Source organism: Monopterus albus, unplaced genomic scaffold (genome assembly GCF_001952655.1).
Source record: "Monopterus albus unplaced genomic scaffold, M_albus_1.0 scaffold280.1, whole genome shotgun sequence".
In the NCBI taxonomy this organism is placed as follows: domain Eukaryota; kingdom Metazoa; phylum Chordata; class Actinopteri; order Synbranchiformes; family Synbranchidae; genus Monopterus; species Monopterus albus.
This window is the reverse complement of record NW_018128160.1, coordinates 89,519-101,495: the sequence shown is the minus strand read 5'-3', so window position 1 is coordinate 101,495 and position 11,977 is coordinate 89,519. Positions and strand designations below refer to the sequence as shown.

At 39.8% G+C, this 11,977-nt stretch overlaps 1 protein-coding gene across 1 annotated transcript in view; it reads left to right on the top strand.

The window, feature by feature from the left end:
* sytl2b (synaptotagmin-like 2b) overlaps positions 1-11,977 on the top strand; it is a 27,606-nt gene that overhangs the window by 11,749 nt on the left and 3,880 nt on the right. The window contains exons 8-18 of the mRNA XM_020622414.1: positions 458-2,920; positions 5,340-5,447; positions 5,535-5,585; positions 5,672-5,781; positions 5,876-5,983; positions 7,620-7,789; positions 8,107-8,209; positions 8,345-8,506; positions 8,712-8,796; positions 11,032-11,134; positions 11,225-11,430. Of these exons, the coding sequence (XP_020478070.1) occupies positions 458-2,920; positions 5,340-5,447; positions 5,535-5,585; positions 5,672-5,781; positions 5,876-5,983; positions 7,620-7,789; positions 8,107-8,209; positions 8,345-8,506; positions 8,712-8,796; positions 11,032-11,134; positions 11,225-11,430 (3,669 nt within the window). The remainder of the gene's footprint in view (positions 1-457; positions 2,921-5,339; positions 5,448-5,534; positions 5,586-5,671; positions 5,782-5,875; positions 5,984-7,619; positions 7,790-8,106; positions 8,210-8,344; positions 8,507-8,711; positions 8,797-11,031; positions 11,135-11,224; positions 11,431-11,977) is intronic.

Sequence of the window (11,977 nt, the reverse complement as noted above, 5' to 3'; positions counted from 1 at the left end):
TTTAAAAATCATACAATGTGATTTCCTGAAATTTTTTTTTAATTCTGTCTCTCAGAGTGGGAATGCACCTACAATGTGTATTTCAGACCCCTCCATGATTTCTAAGTGGGAGAACTTGCAAAATCACAGCGTGTTCAAATACTTCTGTTCCTCACTGTATTTCAGTCTATGCCACAGTGGTGACCTGACCCACAGATCTACTTTTACAGAAATGCTGGTAGTATGCCTCAAAAGGTTTTTAACAGTATTTTTAGTTAAGAAAACCTGCAGTATAATTCAAGTGCTGTTTAAGATGATATTTTAGGTTACTGCAGCAATTTGTTTATGGTCTGTTATACTATGTTAAAAATGTAGGCTTCTGGGAGATGAGGCCAACCTTCTGCAGGACAGACAGTTGTCGCTTCTTCTGATTGTATTCTGACCAGGTGAATTCTCTTTTAATACCTTTTCTTTTCAGATCCAGATCCTCCTGTATCTTACGATCTCAACTTCATTGATAAATCTAATCAGCAAAAGCAGAAGAAATCAAAACAAAAACATGTGCTCAAATTATCCCCTCAGGCCACCAGTCCCACTGGTGATGATGGGGACTCCATTGCAAAGGTGCTGGACTGGTTCAGCCGCAGCACAGACAGCAATGATTGGCTAGATACAGAAGATGAATATGAGAGCTCTGACAAACATGCTGAAATTAGCAAATTAAGAAGTGAAGATTCATTGACAAATGATGCTGGGGAATTTGAAAGTGATGAAAAGAGGGAAACTCCTGAAATGAAGAGAAGTCTCTTACAAAGACAGATCAGTGAGGCTAAAGATTCAATAGCAACAGATGGAACTGACAACAAAGAACAGAGTGAAACACAAGAGGATGTGCTGAAGGAAATCCAGTCACAGCAATTGAAAGATAATGACAATGAATACCAAGCAGCGAACATTTCTCATTTGAAGTCATTCTGGGAACAGTGCACCACAGGCCCTAAGGTTACCAGCAAGTCAGTCACGTCCAGCAACAAAGAACAGAAACTTGTTCACCTGTCAGCACAGAAAGATGAGGAGAACATGAACAAACCCCATGAAATGTCTGATATGACCCCTGGAATGTACAGTGAGAGGGGGATTTATGATGACTACACCTCAAAACATGGGGAGGAAAGAGAACAAAAGTTTGTAACCAGTGCACATAATGATACTGAGGACAGTGTACATTTAAATAACCAACACACAGACAGTCTGGTTATAAATACTTCAACTCAGATAAACAACAATGACCCAATACTCAGCTCAAATAATTTAAAGTCACCATCCAGTCCCAAAGTAGCAGACAGAAATGATTCAGATATGGAGATTTTAGGTGTAACCAGTCTGGAGCCAAAGCCAGCCACTCAGTCCAGAGTGAGTCCAGAATGGGAAAGCATCTCTACAGTGAAACCAGATCTAGGGTCTGACAGTGTTTCCCAATCTAGAGAAACTTCACAGCAAGAAGAGCCATCAGTGACTATTCCTCTGTCTCAGCTGGGTACAGATCTCCAACGAAAGGATGGTCCAGACTCTAAGAAGCTCTGTCTGTCCAGAAACAAGCAAGGTGGGTTCAGTGCCCAAATCGTGCCTAAAGCACAAGCACAAGCACACAGACTATCAGAAGACATAAAGAGGATGGACAGTGAGGATAAAAACATGCAATCAAGCACGTCTCCTAGAAAAATAGAGGAGGAGTCCAGTAAAGACCGAACTAACAGTCCACATCAAGAAAGTACAGCAGAGAAGATTAAGCAGCTCAAATCTTTCTGGGAGCAGGATAAGAACAAGCCTATGCCTTACAATGATAAACCAAAATCTCTTGGTCCAAAACTCAATAAACGACTGACAAAGTCAGAGTATGATCTAAGTTCAGTTGGAAATGGCTTAGGTAGTAATGAGGACGACTCCAATAGAAATCAGCACACTGTTGCTCCATTGAATCGGACGACAGAAATTTTGTCTCCTGGCCTGAGCCGAACACAGTTCGACACTCTGCGTGAATTCTGGGATGCAGGCAAATCAGATACCAAGGAATCAGTGTCCTTTGTCAAACCCCAAAGCCCCAAAACAAAACAGCCAGTAAATGCCCAGTGCCCACCTCAGGAGTTGCAGTGTGATGACCCTAAGATTTACCACACATCCCCCACTGTTGAGACAACAACACCAGCTGCCTTGAAATCGACTCCACCTCTACAGAAACAATCAAATTTGCCGCATGACAAACTGATGGGTTCTGGGACAACAGTGAATGACAGCAAAAAGAACCACAACCAGTCCAGTTATACTACAGCTGAGTCCAGAAGAAGCTCCAAAGACTCAAATACAGAGGAGAACTCCACAAAACCAAAAAGCAGTTCAGGAAAACAGACTCATTCTCCTAAGAGCAAAAAAGAAAGCTTGAGCAATTTAAGCAGTGGTGGAAATTCTTTACTCCATAGCACAAGCATGTTCGCTCTGAGTGATGCTGATGAAATAGATCAAGGCCAGATTGAAATGGATTCAAGCCACGTCCATTCCCAGAGCAAAAAGCAGACACAAAACACTGAAAAGGATGCTGTACTGACAAGCTCATCAAAGGAAACGGAGACTCCGATTCCACGTGCACGCACATTCGTTCCCAAACACAACCAGCATTGCTTGGGGATTACAGATACAACTAGTGTCCCCACCTCGCTTTCCCTGGCTGTAAAGGACGAGGGATCGGAGGGCAAATCTGAATGTGAAGTAGACCTGAGCAGTCCGCTGACAGCCAGCACCCCAGTAAGTTCAGGGGGACGTTACAGCAGGAAGGCCTACCAGAAGAGTCGGCGCTGTGCATACAACAGCAGCTCAGACACAGGCCAGGAGTCTCCTGTGAGCAGCACTTCAGAAACCTGGTCTAACTCGAGGAGCAGTTCAAATCGTGAGCACCAACTTTAGTTTTCTTTTGTTGAAGCAGTTGTTTTTTTTTGTTTTGTGTTTTTTTTTTGTATACCGAAGGATAAGATTTGAAATTCTCATTTATATGTCAACATGCGTTACTCTGTTACTGCTACCTTAACCAGCAAATATTTTAGTGTGAGTTGTTCTTGAAACTGTAATTTTTAACCTAAATAAGTCACAGTTTTATGTCAAGAACGAAAGTACAAGGACAAAGTAGAGTTGAGTTTTGATCATGGAAGTTCATTCTGGTCCTTGTCAGTAAGCTAAATGTTGGTATTTAGTACTTTTAACAATAATAATAATAAATTAGTAAATAAATTAGTTTCATAGAGCGCTTTTAAATGTACCCAAAGATGTATGCAATATAAAGAGATTTTTAAAAAGTCTAAATAAAATACAGTGGCAAAAATAAAACAGTTGAACAAATTTATTTACCAACCTCTAAATGTAAACTTTTCCAGACTATCCCATAGTGCTGCTACACAAAATAAGATTTTAAAAAAAAATTAAGAACATATAGTACACTTTGAACACATTTTTTTCTTTTCTGTTTTACAGCAATAAAAAAACGTAATATATGAAGTAAAACCAGAAAAAACATAACCGCTAGAAAAACGAAATAAAAAACAGACCTCTCACCCCCCTCACACACATACAGGCATATTCTATTTTAGCAGCATTGAGTGGTTACTGCTGTTGGGTAAAAACTATTCCTGAACCTAGCGTTCCTTGATTTGATTGCTCTGAACAGTCAACCTGACAGCAGCAGTTCAAAGAGTGAATGTCCTGGGTGTGAAGTGTCCTTAATGAACCTCTGGAGCGTTTTCCTCTGAGCCACTGTGCTGCTGCCACACCGTACACATATACAGTATGTAAGGATGCTCTCAATGGAGCACCGATAGGACACCAGCAGTCTCTGGGAGATGTTGTTCTTCCTGAGCACCTGTAGGAAGTACAGTCTCTGCTGGGCTTTTTTAAGCAGCTTCTGGAGGGACTGACCTCTCTAACCAGCCAGGGATTTTCAATTATTTCTGCTTGATCAGTAGGTTTTGTTGCTTTCTCATTTATTGTAATTTCATAACAACAAATCTCTGAAGAGCTGGGCAATGTGTGGTGGAGCAGGAAGAGGGAGTGCTGGGCGGAGCAGAGCGGACTGATTTGCAGTTTCATGTTAGTGCTACCTTAAGTTACATGCTATAGCTTTAATGTAATGAAATAAAGCATCACTCAACATTTTGAAATAGTCCAGCTCATGCTGTTTGCATAGTCATGGGCAATTTATTATCCCTTTGGGCTGGATTGTATCCAGCACTATCCTTGCTATCACGTCCATGCTGTGTTATCTGTGTTGGTAGAAGCATATATCTGTAAACACTCTGAGCTCAGCTCAGCTATGTTTAGTTTGTGGGCTGGAGAGTACATAGTTCTGACTTTACAGACACTACGCACACACACAAAAATGTTCCACCAACATATAACTTGAGCAATATCACATCAGCCTCAAGCCATCAGTTTTCAAGAAGGGCCTATAAGATATGTAGCCCTAAAACACAGTATTTTACAGAGTACACAAATTTCAAGTTTACTGTATTGAGTATTGGATGCACTGCTGTTCAGCATTTTATGCTGGCAAATACAGACAGGGCAAAGAAAAATCTTCCTCTAACAATATACACTGTATAGTAGTAAGCATTTACCTTCGAGAAAGGAAAGGATAATATTCATTATCTGCATTATCTGTCAGTTCCTACATGTGATTGGAATACCTTGGTTTGAGACTTGTGTGTACTCATAAGTAGAGCTGCAATGATTAGTCAATTAATAATAAAAAATAATCAGAAGATGATCACTTTTAATTCATCTTTCAGCAAAATTGCTAAACATTTGCCGGTTCGTGATTGTCAGAGAATCAAAATTGTAAACTGAATCTAAATAATCCCCTCCCTCTATCTAGACAGCAATGACTACCGTAGGCATAACATACATGGACGCAACAAAAATAAACCTATTAATAAAAATTAAGTTGAAATTTGAATATCTTTTGATTGGACAAAACAAGATATTTAATGATGTCACATTTTAGCCTAAGATACTAGATTGATGAACATTTTTATATGTTCCTGTGTTCTATAAACTAAATGATCTGCCTATTAATAAATTATGAAAATAGAGGTTAGTTGCAGCCCTAAGTATAAGCACACATACATTCAGGTCACATTATAGCTCAAAGTACTACCTCAGTACTGTCGTTTTTATGAGCAGTTAGAAAGTAAAACAAAGACTATATCCTCCGTTAAAAATAGTTTGTTCAATATTATGTTCAATAAATGTGTCCCTACTACAAGCCAGCAAACAAGCCCAGTTAAACAAAGCTTTTTTTCCCCCAATATGACATGTAGGTGACGATGACAGCCAGCACCCTGTAAGGAAAGCGCTGAGGCGAGCACAAGCGCGGCCAAAATATCTGGCTAAAAGTATGGGTGACATCACAGCATCCTTATCGCCACGTGAGCAGTTTCTCCACATCCAAATCAAAAATTTTCCATATGGACCAATAGTTTTGGGTGACTGATTCCTCTGATTGTTTTTCACAGAAGAAGAAAGAAAACATGGCACAACTGCTGACATGAGACGCTCTAGTGAAGGTTAAAAAAAAAACCCGGTTGATCTTTACATTATAGATATTTTTACAAGCATAGTGACAATTTTATTTTTAACTTGTGCTTCCCAGTCAACCTCCCTTTGGTGTCATCCATCCCGTCCTCCTCCTCACCATTATTTTCGGATCCAGACCACCTGAAGAAGATGAGTAAATCAGTTCCTTCATTCATAGAGAAGGAGGTAAAACTGCCTGCACATCTTTTAGTCCAGTAGGTCAAAGCTTGCTCTGCATCCTCTTGCATAGAGCTTTGTGTGCTTTCTGCCTGTGTTGCAGGATGCTGACAATGACTCCAGTGAGGACAGTTACTACCAAGGAAGACCAAAGATTGGCCGCTCAATGACAAACCTCACTAACTCCTCTGGCAAGGCGTCTATGTCTTCTGTATGTTCAGCACTGCTGCACGCATCACTAACACATGAACATGCTATACATGTTCTCTTAAAGTGCACTGCTTGTGGGCTTATAAATTTAAATTGTGGATTTTTTTTTTCTGTGCCATCACTATTTCAAAAATCAAGACATGTTATGCCCCTCTCAGTTTATAAGAGTTTAAGCAATAGTATTTCCTCATCATCAGACTTGTGGTAGGGGTTAGCCAGGTCCAGGACTGTCTCCTTCATTGAGGGGAGAGAGTCATACGTATAAGATCCGTTAGAAGAGCTCTGGGAAATCTCGACAAAGGTGGCGTGAGGGTGTGGCTGGGTAACCAGAATTTATCAACTGTTCCTTATGTTTAAAGGTGTATTAAATGAGACTTTACACACTCTCTGCTAATTAAGTGAAAATGGGACAGAATGTGATGTCTCTCAGCTACCCTAGCCCCACTCCATGACAGCTTTTTCCTATTGTTATGCCAGGAATGTTGTCAAAATAGGGTCTGTAAATTAGCCTTGCCTGTCACCTAGCATAAGTTATAAGAAGCATTTTTTTTTCCAAACAACAGCAGCAGAAAGTCAGTGGCTGTCAGTCTGAAGAGGTAGCATTGTTTTGCACAGAAAGAGTGGGACATAAAAAATAAAAAAAAGCTAAACCCAGGTTTAATATCTGTTTGGCTTTTTGAGATGGAGAGTGTGAAAACAGCCAAATTAAATTTAATTCAGATGTGCTGTTATTCCTTCTCAGTGTGTTAGCATCTAAAGCTGATGTGTTTGCTTTGGTAACATTGGCAACCTAGCATGGTCCTGGTTTTATCTTCGTATTGAATTAATAATAATAAAAAAACCCACTTCAGATAAAGCATAAAAAACTAAAATGTTTACTTGGACAAACAATGCAAAAGTGAAATCTATGTCTTTTTGGATGTATTTTCTAGCAATAGCTTTGGTTTTGCAAGAGAAAAGACTTGGAGGATAAAGACTAAGCAGCTGATTATATTAACTGGTGCACAGTTACCCAGACCTTTCTATCAGATGAATGGGTTGGAACTTGATAGTGAATCACAGCCAATAAAACAGGGGTTTCAATTTCAATTTATTTATATAGCACTTCACACACAACACAGCTGATCCAAAGTGCTTCACAGCACACAGGGGAAAGCAGACAAAAAGAATCACAAATTTGCCTCAAGGGGGCTTTATGTTCAGTACAAGATACAGCCCCGTAACCTTGTGCCTGTAGAGGTGAAGAGTGGCCTACTTCCTCCCTCCACACCTTGCAATACATATGAGCTTTTTTCATTTTCATACTTGGAGATTTCAGCCCCAAACCACTGAGATTCAAGTGACATCACTTGAGTCATTTTATTAGACTTCATGTAGCTCCCTCACAAGCCACAAAAGGATTTATGCAGCTTTTTTTCACAGACTCTATGTAATAGTATTCCACAAGACTTGTGAACAGACTTTGATGATAGGTGAAGTTCTTTTTTAAAGTAAGTAGCTACGTAGCTCAGTCCTTGACCTCTAACTCTATGTGATAGACTGGATTTTCTGAACCATAATAGTTAAACATTTCTTTAATGATTACAGTTATTGCTGATAATATAAATGACTTCCTATTTGTTTGTTTGTGCTCCTAGTTGAGTGGAAGTGTGATGACCGTGTACAGTGGGGACTTTGGGAATATTGATGTTCAGGGAAACATACAGTTTTCCATTAGCTACATTCAGAAGCTCAAAGAGTTTCACATCTTTGTGGCTGAGTGCCGAAACTTGGCTGCAGTTGACCTGAAGAGGGGTCGCTCCAATCCGTGAGTACTGTATCTGAAATCCCCAGAGAACTAACTCTCTGAATGTTTTCATGCTGTATATAGCATTCGCTCTCTGATAACTGAAGACGTGTATGAAAAACACACACACCTTTTCCAGTGAAGTGCTGGTTTGCCTGCAAACATCAAACACAGGAGGCAAATAACTCTTAGTGTGTTATTTAGATTTATTTACAAATTACTGGCATGTGAGAAAAGCCAATGTTGACCATTAGCTGTGGCTACTTCTAGATGGTACTGTTCTTTAGGTCTCCTTTGAGGTAAAAATGTTGCTGTTTTTTATTTTTTGCCTTTTTAAGGTATGTCAAAACCTATCTAGTTCCTGACAAAGCTAATCTGGGAAAGAGGAAAACATCTGTAAAAAAGAAGACACTAAATCCAACTTTCAACGAGATCCTTAGAGTAAGAATCCACAGATGTAATGATTAGTTGTGCTCCACATACACAGACACATTCCCACCCTGTAATGCTTAATATTCAGAATGACTGACATTGTTAAAAAGAAAAAAAGTAGCTCACTCTTCCCTGTTCATACAGTATCGTGTTTCCGAGGAGGACCTGAGAGCGCAGACGCTCATTCTCTCCGTTTGGCATCATGACACCTTTGGCAGGAACAGTTTCCTAGGCGAGGTAGACGTGGACCTCTCCAAGTGGTACTCTGACCACCCCCAGATGAATGACCTAGCCCTGAAAGCAAGGGTAAGAAGAAACACACACACAGAGACTGCAGTTGTTTTCTTATTACTAAGAGCAGTGTAGATAAGAATCTGAAATCTGTTTGAGCTAGTTATGTCACGCATTGTGGTTAATGTTATTGTTACCCTTGTACAAAGAACCTTTGGAGCTTCATAATGAATTTTTGGACTTAGTGTTTAAGTAATATATCCGGTGTGAAACATTTCAGACTACACCTTCTCTTGGGCCATCAAATGTGCGAGGACAGATGAGACTAGCAGTACGTTTCCTGCCACAGATCGCCCGCAGTGAAGGTATGCACACAGTCCTACTCTACCTTTTTTTAAAAATGCACTGTTTTCTGCACTAGTATTGCCGGATTGTGTGGCTTTCTACCTATATGTGCTACTTCTCCTTTAAATGGACAGGTAAAATTTGATTTGGGCAAATGGCTATAATCTGGGCTACCTTTTGCAGTATTAGGGCAGTGTACACCCAAAGAATTAAAGCTGGGGTCTCTAACTTTGAGAATTGGGTGGATTTAACCCGCCTGTTATGTTGCGGGTCAAATTGACCCATGAACATAACTGCTGAGCAGGCATCACCTGAGAAATGGACATAACAGGAGGGTTCCCTCCTGTTATGTTCATTTCTTCATATCAAATATTTGTCTCATTTAAAGCAGTTATGTTCGTGGGTCAATTTGACCTGCAACATAACAGGAGGGTTAAGTAGAGAATTTAAAAAAGTACAACGACCATGTCCCTGCCTCTGCCTCTCCACTAAGATTCTGCCCTAGCTCCTGCAGCTCCTCCCTGCAGAGAGGGGTCTTGTGCAAGCAGACACTAATAACAATGACAACAGAGCTGAACAGTGAAGCAAATGTAAAGTTTACTCCTCAAACCGGGATAAAAATGTTTTCCAGTGACTGTACCCTTGCTGCATTTCAGTGTCATTTCATTACCTATGTGTTTAGAAATAAGCAATCTAACTTTGTGAAAACAGCTACATTATAGCGTTGCTGAACATGTAGCAGCATTAGCTGCCAGCTAAGGTTAGTATGTTACTTTGGTAGCCTATATGCAGATGGGAAAGCCAGCAAATGTGCCTTTTATTTAGATTTCTTATGTTTCAAGTCTATTTAGAGTTGCTGTCTGTTTCTTATCCAGCCCACTGGCTGATGTTTTCATTGACTCACATCTTGTGAAATATTCTTTTGAATATCTGATATAATCTGATAGCCTATTATGAAAGATCTTCAGAACAACTGTAATAGCGGCCACCTAATTAACTTATAGAGAGAAGGATGGGTACCTCTCAGATCTGAAGGTATGCTAACAAGTGAAGGAGATGACTGACAGTGGGTTGCACCACCTGCTGGCTGTGATTGGTAGTTCACATTTGGGCGTGGTGGATTTTTTTCAAATGGATTTAGAGGCACTAGGAGGAGCCAGAGGAACCTGATGTTTTCACAGAATATCTGTCTTATGTGTTACTGACAGTTGGAGCAAATATGACAGAAAGTGATTTTTGTAAAAGTTATAGTCCCCAGCTTTAAGCTGTAGGAAAGGAACAGAACACTTGCGGGGGGAGAGACAATAGGCAAAGAGAATGAATGAGGTGTAAGGGACAGGTCCATTGCAAATAATTGTCCATAAAGTGGGAAAAAAATTAGGCCAGGAATTTTGACCCAAACTGTATGTGGGGGTCTCATAACTAGCCACAAATGCATTCTACAAATGAAATCAGGATTTGCAAATGTTTAAAAATGTTTTGTGCAGTTTCTTAAATGTATTTACAGATTGTTGATGTACATGCACTAATCCACTGACACATGTGGATAATGTTATGCTTGTGTGCAGGGTTTTGAGAGTGTCTTAACTCTCAGACCAACAAATATATGCTGAACAGGTGGAAAACTTGGACGTTTGGCTTTTCAGGTTCTTTTTCAAAGAGATAACTGCTCCTCACCCCTTGATTGGACTTTAATTAAATTCCTATTTTAACATTTAATATTCCAGTGTCATGTGGCTTTAACCTTCTTTGTGCTTGTCCATTGTAGCTAGTTTGTTTAAGAAAATAAACAGTTCCTAGGAGTTAAAGGTATCTCAATTTTGCTATATGTCCCATTCTCCATAAACAATTGCCTATATTACTGCTCTCTGATAAGGCACCATTAATAGATGGCTTTAAATCTATATACTAATGCTTTATAGATCAGTAAGCCATATAAGAACAATGTTTGGTACCAGATTGTGGAAAGTTCTCCTGGCACTGTTGTGCTTTTTGCTCTTTAATTCATGAGGGAGTTCTCTCCAATGAGCACTTCAGATCTGGAGAACATCTGGACCAAAATCTATTTTTAATCAGTTTTTATCTTAGCTTTGCATTTGCTAGAAACTGTGCACAAATTTTTCACAGAACTCAAATTTCTTAGAGTCAAATATTGGTTTTAATTTGATTGAGCAAATATGTTACACAGTTTTGGTGCCGTATGGCAAAATAATCACAGGTTCATAAACATTTTGTGTGGTATTTCTTTTTTAAAGGCAAAGCTAAAGATGGTGAAAACATTGGAGAGATTCACATTTGGGTGAAAGAATGCAAGAACCTGCCTCTAATCAGGGCCACCATTGATCCATATGTTAAGTGGTATGCACAAAACATTCTTCACAATTAAGAATATCAGTTTTAGTTTTCTACTGTGTTAATCAACATGTTTCCTTTTCCTCTCATCTCAAGCTTCCTGCTGCCAGACACAAGCAGGAAGAGTCGGCAGAAGACACGTGTGCTGCGGAGAACAGTGAATCCAGTGTTTAACCACACAATGGTGTACGATGGCCTCAGAGAGGCTGATCTACAGGAAGCCTGTCTGGAGCTCACTGTCTGGGACCGAGACAAGCTAGCCAGTAACCTGCTGGGGGGTGTGAGGCTTGGAGCCGGAACAGGTACTGTTGGGAGAGGACCATTCATTTCTTGAGCATCACATTTTTTATACAGTAAAGGTAAAACTACATTTTCTCAAGAAAATTTGCCAGGCAGCAACAATAGGGTTTGAAAATGAAGAATCTCTTTGTAAGGCATCAGTGGTAACCACTGAGCCATCATATCATTTGAGAGAGAAAGACTAAGCAGTCTCTCTCTCTTTCTTTCCCTCTCCCAAACTAATGATATCATATTCAATACATAGAGATTTTTATGTGTAATTAAAATGTCATACACTTACCATCCAGCACTCACCTGAACTTAATTCAGTTCAATTTCATTTTATTTGCCTCCACCAAATAACAAGAAAAATTATCTCAGGACACTTTACAGAGTAAAGTTTAGAACTTACTATTATTATTATTATTATAAAGGAAAAACCCAACAAATCCCCCTTGTGCAAGCACTTAGCAACAGCAGGCAGGAAAAACTCCCTTTAACAGAAGAAACCTCCGACAGACCCCGGCTCTTGGTGGGCAGCCTTCTGCCTCGACTGGTTGGGGTGAGTGG